The 13,106-nt window shown below is 59.5% G+C and overlaps 2 protein-coding genes across 2 annotated transcripts in view; one reads left to right on the forward strand and one right to left on the reverse strand.

Moving 5' to 3' along the window:
- The first annotated feature begins 115 nt into the window (after positions 1-115).
- On the forward strand, positions 116-12,287 carry PLA2G4B (phospholipase A2 group IVB). The gene is made up of 19 exons (XM_055537466.1): positions 116-2,242; positions 2,507-2,643; positions 2,757-2,888; positions 3,252-3,292; positions 3,484-3,526; positions 3,790-3,844; positions 4,172-4,302; positions 4,511-4,594; positions 4,842-4,879; positions 5,732-5,867; positions 6,561-6,697; positions 6,915-7,137; positions 7,277-7,394; positions 7,690-7,827; positions 7,998-8,102; positions 8,235-8,414; positions 8,731-8,897; positions 9,421-9,607; positions 9,713-12,287. The coding sequence occupies exons 1-19, from the start codon at positions 2,050-2,052 to the stop codon at positions 9,931-9,933; spliced, it is 2,466 nt and encodes an 821-aa protein (XP_055393441.1). The 5' UTR covers positions 116-2,049; the 3' UTR covers positions 9,934-12,287.
- SPTBN5 (spectrin beta, non-erythrocytic 5) overlaps positions 10,622-13,106 on the reverse strand; it is a 50,074-nt gene continuing 47,589 nt past the window's right edge. Inside the window, exons 64-67 of the mRNA XM_055539002.1 lie at positions 12,992-13,074; positions 12,168-12,206; positions 11,537-11,688; positions 10,622-10,858 (exon numbers count right to left, since the gene is read on the reverse strand). Coding sequence (XP_055394977.1) covers positions 10,622-10,858; positions 11,537-11,688; positions 12,168-12,206; positions 12,992-13,074 — 511 coding nt within the window. The remainder of the gene's footprint in view (positions 10,859-11,536; positions 11,689-12,167; positions 12,207-12,991; positions 13,075-13,106) is intronic.

Genomic DNA, 13,106 nt, shown 5'->3' on the forward strand with positions numbered 1-13,106 from the left:
GCAGTTGCCTTCTGTGGTCTGCTGAGAGCTGGAAGGTACAGGTGAACATTCTGGAGTGATGGTAGTTGAGGGGAGGACTGGGTCTAGGCTGGGGTCCGTGGACAAGACCCCTCTGTCCACCACAGCCATCACAGCCTCTCTGGGGCATTCAGGCCGACCCCAGCCTTGCTGTAACAGTGGCGTGGAGCTCATGGGCTCAGAGCCCGCAAAGCTCTTCCTAGCTTCACTCTGCACCTGTTTGTTCTCCTCCAGCTCTAGGGCAGCTGGTGGGGTCTGGGGTCCTGGGGGTCACCATTGTTTCTCTCACAACAAGCACATTTTATGTTTTGGCTGCCCAGTATGTATGATCTTGGTTCCCTGACCAGGAATGACCGTGTGACCCTTCAGCGGAAGCATGGAGTCTCAGCTACTGGACCACCAGGGAAGTCCCTGGCATGCAGCTTTGAAGGGCTTGTTTCATAGAACAAGCCACAGCCCTGCCTGGTTATACTTTGGCCCGGGGCGCTCTCAGATCAACCAGCGCTCCTGTCAAGACCAAGTGGTTCTGTCACACCAGCACCAGGAGGGTGGGAAAAGGCCTGTGATGGGGGACATGGCTCTTAGGTCTGCCACTGCCCTGGGGCCTGCTCCCCACTTTCCAGACCTTAGCAGTCCCTCCTGCACCCCCACCCCACCTCCAGCCTCCTGCTCAGCCTCTGACAGCTCTCCAGGGGCCCTCGTCACGGTCCAGGCAGGGAGAGTAGGGCTGGGGCGAGGCTGGATAGAATGGGGGTTCAGGGGTGTTGAGCCCCCATCAGGAGGGCATCAGTGGCTCGTGTAGATTTAAGGTGTCTCATATCCTGGACAGGTGGCTGGTCCAGGAGTGGGCGTGGGGCTTGGGTGGGGCAGAGGTGGCTGGGAATGGGAGGAGCTTGGGGCCCTCTGGGACATCACTGGCTCTGGGCGGTAAAGCTGCCAGTCCTCAGTCTTGCAGACACTGCCATTACTCCCTCCTGAGGACGCTGCCTCATGGCTCTGGTAAGACCCAGTAGGTCACTGGTTCCTGCAGCCTGGTTAGCGCTGTTTCTTTAGGGAGTGGTGGGCTTCTCCAGGTGTTTGCCAGCCTTGGACCGTGGTGGGGAGCAGAAGCCAGGGAAGAGGCAGGGTCTTGGGATGAAGGATCATTCATTGTTCTTCCTGTCCTAGAGATGGGCTCCAGGCAGAGCTCCCTGGCATGGTGGATTCAGGCCCTGAGAACTCAGGCTCCCAGCTGCTGTTCTGGGGCCCCAGAGGCAGCGGCTGCTCTGGCATTGCTTCTGACTCAGTTGCTTGGGGGTGTGGGGGCCCCAGGGTTGACAGTGATGGATGAGCTTCCCCAGCTCTGCCCCTGGACTCCATCAGGGCCCTTCTGAGGCAGGGCTGAAGGCCAGGGGAAGAATGGATTAGCACAGGGTGTCCAATCCCCAGATCCAGGGTTGTGGGTCTGGATGGAGCCACATGGGGACCATCTTTAGCCTGTCCTTGGAGGACCTGGAGGACCAGTCAGCCTGTGGGTGAGCTGATCACTGCTGTCCTTAGACCAGTGGAGAGCCCATTTCCAGAACTTCTGGCCAGGGATGGGGAGTATGGGAACAGCTCCATTAGGGGGACCAAGGCCAGGCAGAGGCCCACCATACCTCTTTCCTTCCCTCTGTAGCCTCCTCACCACCTCTGCCACCCTGGGGCCCCTGCTACCCAAGATGAGCCTGCTTAGTAAAGGGGAGCCAGGGATGTGGGGTAGAAAGAGTAAGGGTACTATATCGGGAACTGAAGGGAAGTGTGGGGGTTGAGAGCACAAGTCGAGCTAGCCTGGTCTAGTCCTGGCCCCGATCTCAGGCAAGCACTTCTATTTCCTTGTGGGTTTGGTCATAATAAGTAGTCCCCACGCACAAAATGGCTGTGTGATTAAATCGAGTTAGGCTGCATCAAGCCCTTGGACCGGAGCCGGTGCAGAGTGTTGTGTAAGTGTTGGCAGGCGTCATCAGGAGATACCGCAGCCACCTTTTGGCTCAGGACTCTGGTTGGGGGAGGATGGACCCAGGACTGGGCAGGGCTGGTCCTTTTGGTTCAAGATTAGGCCTCAAGGTGTCATCCCAGCCTCCCTTTTGGGCCCACCAGCTGGCCATAAGCCTGTTTCTCCATCCTCTGCAGGCAAAGGTGCCTGGGACCTGCTTACTCACCATTCGTGTCCTGCAGGCCCATGGCCTGCCCTCCAAGGACCTCGGTGAGTGCTGGGCCTGGGGAGTCAGTGGTTTTGCAACTTCAGACCCAGCCAGGGTGTTGGGGCGAGACGCAGGTAGGCTGGGTGTGTGGGGGCTCCTTGAGGGTACAGAGAGGAGGCAGTGGATGGAATGTCAAGGTCAGGCCCCTGCCTCCTGACCAGCCCCGTTCTCTGGGTCTTCTGGGGCTGCAGTGATGGAAGGATGCGGGCTCTGGGCGGCTGGGCTGGGAGGGAGTCTTGGCCGTCACCCTTGCTTTCTCCCCACAGTGACCTCCTCTGACTGCTACGTGACCCTGTGGCTGCCCACGGCCTCCAGCCACCAGCTGCAGACGCGCACAGTCAAGAACTGCAGAAACCCCGTCTGGAATCAGAGCTTTCACTTCCGAATCCATAGCCAGATCAAGGTGGATGGGCGTCAGTCCTGGCCCCGCTCGCTGCCCCTACTGTTGCCTCCCAGCCCCTTGTTCCCTGCCTCACCCCCTCTTCCTACAGCCCCCTCACTCTATTTCCCTTTCAGAACATTGTGTATCTTAGAGTCTTTGACCAGGACCTTCTGACCACGGATGACCCCGTGTTGTCAGTGCTATTTGACGTGGGGACCTTGCGGGCTGGGGAGTCCCGGCGCGAGAGCTTCTCGCTGAGCCCTCAGGTAAGGCTGTGTGCAGGGCTGTGGAGGGCCTTGGCCCATGGAGGGGCTGCTTTGGAGGGTCACCAGGTTCACGTCTCTCTTCTCCAGTGAGTGATCCGGGAGTCCCAGAGGCTCTGTCAGCCAGGAGCTACTGGGCAGTCTTGTCCCCGCCTCTGTCTTGGCCCCTAAGCCAAGGGCAGGGTTCTTGGAGCAGTCCAGGGAGGGTGGACAGTAACTCTCCTCACTGCTGGGACTGTAGCCCAGGTGTGTGGGGGATTCACACACACACACACACACACACACTCTCTCTCTCTCTCTCTCTCTCTTTCTCTCTCTCTCTCCCTCTCCCCTCACTGTTTCTAACTTGCTTCTTTCTCCCTCCAGGGTGAGGAACGCCTGGAAGTTGAATTTCGGCTGCAGAATCTGTGAGTCGGGCTGTGGGGCAGTTCCCAGGTGGGAGTGATCCCTTCTGGGAAGGACAGAGCCCAGCACACCCAGAGCTGACACCCCTTCCCTGGGAGGTGTCTGGGGTAGAGGAGGAAATCCCGGGTCTCCTTGAGGGGTGAGAACCTGGGAATGTGGATTCCTGCTGAGGGTCACTGGGGGCTCTTTCCAGGACTGATGGTGCTGAGTGCCTCTTCAGCAATGGCATCCTAGTGGTGAGTCTAGAACACCCCACCACCACCCCACCATACCGTCTGCTTGCCCTCCTCCCGGCCTGAAGCTCAGGCCCACCGCGGGGGTTGGGTGCAGGTGTTGGGGGGCCCTGGGATTTCAGTTCAAGAGGATCCCACCCCAAGCAAATGTTTGGTCACTCAGGGCCAAGGTGAAAAGGTGTCAGGAGCAAGAACCGGAGTCCTGAGACAGGGTGGGGTCTCTACAGGGGAGGGGCTCGAGTCTGAGCGGCTCTCTTCACACCCAGGCCCGGGAGCTCTCCTGCTTGCATGTTCGACTGGAGAAGGCAGGGGACCTGCAGGGTGAGTCCCTGACCTGCTGGGACCCACTGGGATAGCCCCCCGGCTCTCAGCCTTTGTTGTCCCCTTTCTGAGGGGACCTTGTACTCGTCGCCCCCAACTCTTGGTCAGGAGCAGGGGGCAGGGATGCATCCCCACTGGGGCTTTTCCCCTCAGTCCTCAGAGGGCTGCGGTGGGGGCCCACCTCCAAGCCTAGCTCTGGGCCAGACTACCATCTCAGTAGGGGGAGGGGCATGTCCCCACCCTCATTCCAGACCCCTTAAGTGAGACAGGGGCCTCTGTGGGCTGAGATCACATTCCTAGCCTCTCTGCTCTGGTTCCTGCTTCCAGAGTCGGAGAGTAGAGTTCAGCTTGTGGTTCCCGGGTCCTGTGAGGGTCCACAGGAGGCCTTCGTGGGCGCCGGCTCCTTCCACTTCCATTGGCCAGCCTGCTGGGAGCAGGAGCTGAGTATTTACCTGCAGGTAGCGCCCGCTTCAGCCTGGGTGCCATCTCTGTCTTCACCCCCAGCTTCTCCCGGCACCCCCGGCGGTCAGGCAGCCTGGGAGGTGTGGGGTGACCTCGGCCTTCTGTCCCCTTCCTGCTGTTTCTTGATCACTCCTAGGGCAATCTGTGAGGCTGTGCTGGGACGGAAGGGTAGAGGGTCTTAGGTCCTCTTCATCCTCCCTGCAGGATGCCCCCCAAGAGCAGCTGAAGGTGCCCCTGAGGGCTCTGCCCTCTGGCCAAGTGGTGCGACTCGTCTTCCCTACATCCCAGGTACTGGTCACCGGAGGAAGAAAGCCAGACACACACTGTGGGAGCAGTCCTTGAGGACCTGTCCTGCTGTAGCGGCTCCTGTCCTTGGCCCCCGCCCTGGACAAGGGCCAGGCCAGGGGAGAGGGGTCCTCAGGCCTGGCCCCTGTGGAGATGGCTGGGGCCCAAGGGCGCATCGGGATGTGAATGGGGCTGGGGTGAGGGGAGTGGGGTGACCCATCTTCATGACTGGAGTGTTCATGGTTTTTAGGAGCCCTTGATGAAAGTGGAGCTGAAAAATGAAGAAGGGTGAGAGGCCGCCTGGGCAGTGGAAGAGTCATGAGGGACAGCTGCCGGGCACTCAGCCTGGGCCACCTGGGCACCGGGGAGAGTCACGGGGGACAGCTGCCAGGCACTCAGCCTGGAGGAGAGGACTCAAGGCAGCCCCTAGCGGGACGGGCCCCTGACAGTTCTCTCAGAGGCTCAGGGGTTTGCTCCCATGTGGCATGTGAGGTGCGGGAGGTTTGGCAGATGAAGGCTCTTGCTGACTTTTTACTCTCATTCTTGATTCAGCCAGAGGGGTGTGTACCTAGCCTGGTGCCTGGTGCCTGGTACCTGGGAGGCACTTGAGAAATGTTTGGCTGGGAAAACAGATGCAAGGCAGGAGAGTGGTTAGAGGTGCAGAGCAGGCAAGGAAGCCCAGAGAAAGGGCAGTCACACCCCTTGTGGGGCAGCCGTTGTGGGTGGGCCTCAGCTGAGCTGCAGGAGACAGGCGGAGTCACCCGCACTGGCCAGCCGCAGGATGAGAGGTCAGATCCCACAAGGAAGAGGCGGGAACGTCATTTCTGCCCCCTCTGGAGCCGTTTCTGGGTGGGTGAGGGAGAGGGGCTGCGAGGTGGAAGCAGATTGATGGTGTTGGGTCCCACCGCTTTCCTGGTCTGTGGCTCTGCAGCGCTGCTTCCCCAAGGATGTCCCCACCAGGGTCTGGGGTCGTCTTCTCCCCTCACATCTACTCATCACCCTTCAGTCAGGACACCAGAGGTGGGGTGAGGGTTGGGGAGAAGAGAGGTGAGAAGGATGGTGGTGAGCTTTTCAGGGCAGGCCCAGTTTCGTTCTCTGATGATCCCAGGAGCTGCTTCATGGTCCCTTCCTTCCCACCAGACCCAGGGACCTGGCTGTGCGGCTGGGCTGCGGGCCCTGTGCTGAGGAGCAGGCGTTCCTGAGCAGGAGGAAGCAGGTGGTGGCCAAGGCCCTGCAGCAGGCCCTGCAGCTGGACAGAGACCTGCGGGAAGATGAGGTCTGGGGACTGTGTGGGACTGGGGAGCTGTCCCAGATGCTGGCACCGGTTGTGCCCTAACCAGACCAGCACTGGTGCCTAGCCTGCTCTGCCTCCTGCATTTGATGTTGTCAGGAGCTTGACTGCATCAAATGCAGAGCATGGCCTGAGTCACCAGGAGCCTGTGAGCTTCCCCACTGGGCTAACCTGCCTTCTCATTGTTCTTGGTCCTCGGCCTGGTCCAGGTGCTGAGGCTGGGCTCTGGGTGACTGACTAGAGAGATGTACAGCCTCAGGGCCCCCTGCCGGCCTGGGGCAGTCCCTGGAGGTTCAGGTCAGACTGGGGCCGCTCCTAGGGAAATGACCTCTTCCTGAAAAAGGGAGCGGAGTGGCTATGTGGGAGACTTTTGAGGTGACCCTGGGGCTTCAAGAAAGTAATCACCAGACTCCTTAGGGGTTAGGTGTGGAGATGAAGCCTGGAACCTGTCCATTTTTTCTGAGTTCTTAAAACCAGACAGGCCTGACCCTTGCAAGCCCACTTCCGACTAGACCCTCTTTGTGTCTGACTAGAACTGGTCCCAGGAGCCCCAGTTAGATCTTGACCAGGTTGAGCTGTGGGTGAGCTGAGTGGTCCCTTGGATTGCTACCACCTCTTCCTGTGGCTTGACCGGCTTCTCGCTAGGGCTTCTTCGAGCCCCGTTGTCTTCTCTTCTAGATCCCAGTGGTTGCTGTTATGGCCACTGGTGGTGGCATCCGGGCCATGACCTCACTGTATGGGCAGCTGGCTGGCCTAAAGGCGCTTGGCCTCTTGGATTGTGTCTCCTACATCACGGGGGCCTCGGGCTCCACCTGGTGAGCTTGAGTACAGGAGCCTACAGGTGGCTAGCTGGGCTGTGGCAGGAGGGGGGCAGCGGTAAGGTTCTATTAAACTCCACAGGCCTCTCTGACCCAATTAGAAAGGTGCTCCAGGGGACCGTGGAAGGTGTCTTTCCAGTTGCTGCCCTAAAATAGAGCCCAAGGCATGCAGTGGGCTTCTGGTGACAATCCCTCCGGCTTTGGCATTTCCCAGGGCTTTGGCCAACCTCTACGAGGATCCAGAGTGGTCTCAGAAGGATCTGGCTGGGCCCATCGAGTCACTGAAGACCCAGGTGACCAAGAGCAAGCTGGGTGTGCTAGCCCCCAGGCAGCTACTGCGGTACCAGCAGGAGCTGGCTGAGCGCGCCCGCCTGGGCCACCCGGCCTGCTTCACCAACCTGTGGGCCCTCATCAACGAGGCGCTACTACATGACGAGGTATGGGCAAGGGCAGGGCAGGGTCGGGTGGCCAAAGCCAGACCGGGCATGGTCTGGAGATAGGGAGCAGCTCTGGGCAGTAGGGGGCAGGAGAGGCCCCAGGAGACCATGGCATTAAGTTCTCATTCCTTTCCCCTAGCCTCATGACCACAAGCTCTCAGACCAGCGGGAGGCCCTGAGTCGAGGCCAGAACCCCCTGCCCATCTACTGTGCTCTCAACACCAAGGAACAGAATCTGACCACCTTTGAATTTGGGGGTGAGTAGTGCTGGAGCCAAGACCTGTGCTCTCACAGTCGGCGGAGTGAGAGGCAGCCCAGCCTGTGTGTGAAGGTGGGCGTTACACCCCCTCTGCTGAGCCTGTCATCCCACCAGAGTCACTCGGGCTTTGGGACAGAGGCCGGGGCCGTGGGTCCTCGCTCGGGGTGCCAGCCAGCAACAGAGCTGAGCCTCCTGATAACAAGGCTGCCTGACACGGGGCCCGTGGTGGGTGTGTTGGGCCTGAGGGTCCTCAGGTTCCGGGCCCCACCATGAGGGTGTGTGGTTCTTCACAGAGTGGTGTGAGTTCTCCCCCTACGAGGTCGGCTTTCCCAAGTACGGTGCCTTCATCCCCTCCGAGCTCTTCGGCTCTGAGTTCTTCATGGGGCGCCTGACAAAACAGCTTCCTGAGTCCCGCATCTGCTTCCTGGAAGGTGAGGGGATCTGGGAGGTGGGAGAAGCTGGGGACTTGGGGAGAATGGGCCTGGGCAAGATGGTGGGGTCGACTGTCTCGGCTCAGTCGTGTCCTGGCCCTGATGGGTGGTGGGAAGGGTCTGGTTGTGGCGACGTGGGGGACTCCTTTCCTCTTGGGTCTCCTGCTCAGGTATCTGGAGCAACCTGTATGCAGCCAACCTCCAGGACAGCCTATACTGGTCATCCGAGCCCAGCCAGTTCTGGGACCGCTGGGCACAAGCTCGGGCCAGCCTGGGTAGGTGCCTGGGTTCTTTCACCAGGATGGGAGAGGCAGCTTGTGGGGAGCATGGGGGTGACTCTCAAATTTTGTGAGTCCGCAGAGGCTGGAATAAAGATCTGAGGGTCCCTTTGCCCTTTTTGACTGCAGACAAGGAGCAGGTCCCCCTTCTGAAGATAGAAGAGCCTCCCACGGTGGCCGGCAGGATAGCGGAGGTTTTCACCGACCTTCTGACGCGGCGTCCACTTGCCCAGGCCACCCACAATTTCCTACGTGGCTTCTCCTTCCACAAGGACTATTTCCAGCATCCTCACTTTTCTGCCTGGAAAGGTCCCTGCTCTCGCAAATCTTCCCATGGCCATCTGAGCCTTGGGTTCCTGATCAGACATCCACTCTCTCCTGTCCCTCGGCCCCACGCCCTCTGAGCTCAGTTCTCTGGGTTACTTGGAGCAAGAGCCACTCTTCTTTTCCTTATGCTGGGGTCAGGGCCCATCTGTGAGACCTTGGGAGTTGAGGCTGTGCTTTGGCAGCAGAGAGCAGGAGCCAGAGGGACGAGCCTCCTCCTAGCAGCAACATTAGGCTAGACGGGCTGGTGCCCTCAGCACCGGTGACAGCTCTTCCCCACCCGATTCCCCAACCTTTCCAGCTACCAAACTGGACGGCCTCCCCAACGAGCTGACACCTGCAGAGCCCTACCTTTGCTTGCTGGATGTTGGGTACCTTGTCAATACCAGCTGCCCACCCCTCCTGCCGCCCACACGGGATGTGGACCTCATCCTGTCGCTAGATTACAATCTCCATGGAGCCTTCCAGGTGGGCTGTGGGCAGGGTTGGGAGGTGGGGCAACCCTAGGCCTGACCTCAGGTGGTCTGACATCCTGACTCCGGTTTCTGGGCCAGCTTCCCTTTGTGACTGCAACACCACATGAATGAAAGGCTGTGAATTCTATGAACTCTCCCCCCAGGGAACTTACTCTGCTCAGGAAGCTGGCGAGGTTTTAAAATGTATTTCCTATTTGGGTCTCCTTTGCTGCATCTGTACCCCTGTTGGGTCCTGGATCTTTGAGACTCTTTGGTTTAGAGTTTCTGTGTGGGTCCCAGGAAGGATTTTTGCCTCCCAGTGGCAGAACCTGGGTGTTGTTAGCAGCCCAGCTTCATTGAACCCAAAGGAGCTGCTGCAGAAGGGCTGCCCAGTTTAGAGCATTTCCCTGGCCTGCTGGGTCCACTAGTGTCTGACTTGGTGTCTTAGCAGACCTCCACTTATAGTCAGTCCAGTGTGGAGGACACTGGGAGCCCATGGGGCCCTCCTGCTGAGCCCACTTCTGCCCACCCTGCAGCAGCTGCAGCTTCTGGGTCGGTTCTGCCAGGAGCAGGGCATCCTGTTCCCGCCCATCTCGCCCAGCCCTGAGGAGCAGTGCCAGCCCCAAGAGTGCCACCTCTTCTCGGACCCCACCCGCCCTGACATCCCTGCCGTGCTGCACTTCCCTCTGGTCAACGCCTCCTTCAGGGACCACTCTGCCCCCGGTGAGCCACAACCTCCCTCCTCTGTGTCTCCCCCCAGGTGACCCCCAAACCCATCCTCCACCCCCAGCGGGCATCCCCCATGGCCGGGCTGCACTCTCCCCACAGGGGTCCGGCGGACAGCCGAGGAGCAGGCGGCTGGGGAGGTGAACCTGTCTGCATCCGACTCCCCCTACCACTACTCGAAGGTGACCTACAGCCTGGAGGACATGGACAAGCTGCTCCACCTGACGCAGTACAACATTTGCAACAACCAGGAGCGGCTGCTGGAGGCCCTGCGTGAGGCCATGCAGAGGCGGAGGCAGCGCACGCAGCGCCGGCCCGAGTGATGGGCGGGACGGGCCGCGACCAGCCCCACGGCCCCCGACTCTCTCTGAGGCTCACTGAGTTGGGGTGATCACCAGCTTCTGGAACCTCTAGCGGTTTGGACAGCCCAGTTGTGGTCTCCAGCCCTCCCAGGGGCACTGCCTGGCACTATCCAGACATTGAATCCACCGGCACCCCTGCTGTGGGCACCCTGGGGTAGGTGGAGGATTTTAAATAGGGGCTGTGGCCTGGTCTCTAGGATGTGGCCAGAGATTCAGAGGTTCTGGGCAGTGTGGGCCCTCTTTGTGTAGGCTCACGGAGCCCCATGACCCGTTGTGTGCTTTTGCTTCCTGGCTACCTTGAGTAGCTGTGCAGGGTGAAATAGAGCACTTTATGTATCACAGAGATGCATACAAACGTGAGGTGTGACAGATTACTGTTACTGCTGCCAAAAAGGGACAGGTCATTCCACCTCTTGGTTAGGCATGGTAAGGACGGGTATAGAAAACAAAACCTCTCCCGAGGCGCCTTGCAGAGCGGGCTGTGAGCTCATGGCCGCATCAGTTGCACCCAAGCTCACGCTCTTCAAGCAGAGAGGAGGCCATCTTGGCCAGGGTATGGAGGCGTGGGCCTTGCTGCGGCAGCCCTGGCGCTGCCCAGATGACTCACAGGTAATGCCAGCCAGCACCCCTGTCCTCCTCACCTGGAGACTCAGTCGAAGGGCTGCTTCCTGTCCCACAGTAGGGGTGGCAAGACGTGGGACCAGATGAGCCACATAGAGACAGTGCTAAGGGTGTGACTTGAGCAGGCTCTGACCTTGGTGGGGCCCATCCCTGGATGAGGAACCAGCTGTTCCAGAAGTTGGTCCTGAAGGGCCGGATAGCAGGGTGTCCTCACTTGTAGCCCTGAGGCTTGGTGCCAGCTCTGTGTTTGCCTCGAGGCCCAGACCTGTCAGAGAGGTGGGGTGAATTTAGGGCCTAGCTGCCCCGGAATCTTCTCCAAAGCACTGGTGCCCCAGGCCTCCTTTGGAATACCTCACCTCTTCCTTATGTTGATGTGGGATTTGGATACTGGGAGGCAGGAGGGACCAGGATGCGCGGGGTGAGTGGGGGAGGACTGGCTCACTGCATCTGTCTGCCCTGGGCGTGAGACTGGAGGCACAGACCAGGAGAAATGGCTGCCCTGATCACTGTAGAAGCCACTGTGTCCTGGACCAAGCCTGTTGACTCAGCAGCACATCATCTGAATCCTACATGGGAACCTGTAGGCCCTGCAGGAGTGGGTAATTATCCAGATACCACAGTTGTGGCTGCCACCCCTGTCATGACGTGAGTGATGTCTCAGGCACAAGGCTGCGTGTGGGGTCTGTGCACTATGTCTGTGTGTGCATGTCTGGTCTGTGGGCGTGTGTCTGGGTGACATCCTGACTCCCAGCTTCTCTGGGACAGTAAGGCTCCTCCCCTCCCTGCTTGCAGGGAGCTGGTCCTTGGACTGGGGGAACCAGGGAGGATGGAGGCGGGGAATGTGGAGGAGGGGTCTGGCCGCTGCATCTTGGAGAGGGAGGGAGGGCATGCGGGCGTCAGGCAGGCTTCCTGGCGTGTGCACAGGGAAGCCAGGTTCACTCACCTTGGATCTGGCCTGAGCAGGACAGTCGGTGGGAGCCTTCTGCAGTTTGCTCTGCGAGGCCAGCCATCTGTGGGAGCCGTACGGGCTGCGGGAAGCTATAGGTGCACACTCGTGTCTCCTGCAGCCAGGCGGGCGGGGGACCGCTGTGGAGTCTGTGGGGATAGAGAGCCTCAGGTGTAGACTCTTGTCACTACTGAGAGTGGGTGGGGATGGCCCCGCACCCAAGCAGCATAGTTTAAGTCCCAGGACCTCAGGACTCCCAGTTACAGATCCAGGAGGCCTACCTGAGTGGAGCTGGCATGCCGGGTGCCCTCTCAGCATTGCGCTCAGCCAGGAAGCCTGAGGGTCTGGCTTGGAGCTCTGGGCTCAGACTGGGGGCTGCGGAGCAAAGGGGGAATGGTGGTCAGCCTGGCCTGGGTGCTAGGACATCTGTGGCAGCCGGCTCCACATCTGCTGCTTCCTTCTTGCCGTGGCCTGAAGTCCCAACTCAAGGTGACAGCACTGAGAGGAGGGGCCTGGAGGAGGAGCTGTGGTCTTGAGGGCAGAACCCTTAAAGAGAGACCCAGAGAGTACTTTTGCCCCTTCCACCGTAAGAAGCCAGTGAGAAGGTGCCTCCTGCAACCTCTCTCACCTGCCAGCACCATGATCTTGGAATTCTCAGCCTCCAGAGCTGTGAGAAATAAATGTCTGTTGTTCACAACCTACCCAGTCTGTGGTTGATTATTTAGAGCAGCCCAGACAGCCTAAGAGACACGTGCTTCTGGAGGCTTGACATACACCAAGCCTTGCCCACATGGAGGTGCGGCCCAGGGCCAGCGCTCAGGGGCAGGCTCCCCAGTGCATCTGGCCTCCTGGAAGACTGAATGCCAGTGGGTTCAGAATGGCTTATCCTAGAGAAACTTGGGTGCCTTTTGAATTCTGGAAGGATGGCCTCAGGGAGATCACAGTGGAACAGAGCCAGGAACCCGGAAGGAGTCTGAGGTGAGGCCCCTAAGCAACCCCTCCATGTGAGGCCTGTCGGATCACCATGACAGTAGATTTCTGGTCCAAAGGGTGCTCTCTATGAGCCCTTCCAAGAGTAGAACTGGGCCTGGCCACTGTACAAGACACCCCAAGGGAGGTGTGTTCAGAGCTATCGGAAGACTGAGTCAGAAAAGACCTGTGTCAGAGAAGAGCATGGGGAAGCCCGTAAGGATCCTTGAGGGAAGGGCTCCGGCAGATTCCACAGTGGGTGGAACAGAACCAGGAGGCCATCGGGATCAAACCTGGCCTTGCTTCTACTAATATGTCATCTCTGGCAAGTTGCTTACCCTCTCTGGGCTTCAAATTAAGAAAAAAGGCACTCCCACTTACCTCTCAGGCATAGAGGTAGTAGATGTTAAACATCAAAGGATGCACTGAACGCCAACAGCTGGGGGCCCAGGAAACCAGTGCCCCCCGCACCCCCGGACCTACCTGTCCAGCTGCTCAGGGTGCCCTGCCAGCTCCCAGTCTGTCCTGCAGATGGCGATGCAGACAGGGTCTCTCCTGTAGTTAGCCTGCCACCCAGACAGTAATGCGTCAAAATCTG

This window comes from Bubalus kerabau, chromosome 10 (genome assembly GCF_029407905.1).
Source record: "Bubalus kerabau isolate K-KA32 ecotype Philippines breed swamp buffalo chromosome 10, PCC_UOA_SB_1v2, whole genome shotgun sequence".
Taxonomy (NCBI): Eukaryota; Metazoa; Chordata; class Mammalia; order Artiodactyla; family Bovidae; genus Bubalus; species Bubalus kerabau.

What these genes read in the sequence shown, in the direction of transcription:
- PLA2G4B (XM_055537466.1), top strand. Translation starts at nt 2,050, where the DNA reads ATGGACCCAGGACTGGGCAGGGCTGGTCCTTTTGGTTCAAGATTAGGC. An exon ending in TCGTCTTCCCTACATCCCAG is followed by an intron (nt 4,595 to 4,841) that starts GTACTGGTCACC and finishes CATGGTTTTTAG; the next exon opens with GAGCCCTTGATGAAAGTGGA. An exon ending in ATCTCCATGGAGCCTTCCAG is followed by an intron (nt 8,898 to 9,420) that starts GTGGGCTGTGGG and finishes CCCACCCTGCAG; the next exon opens with CAGCTGCAGCTTCTGGGTCG.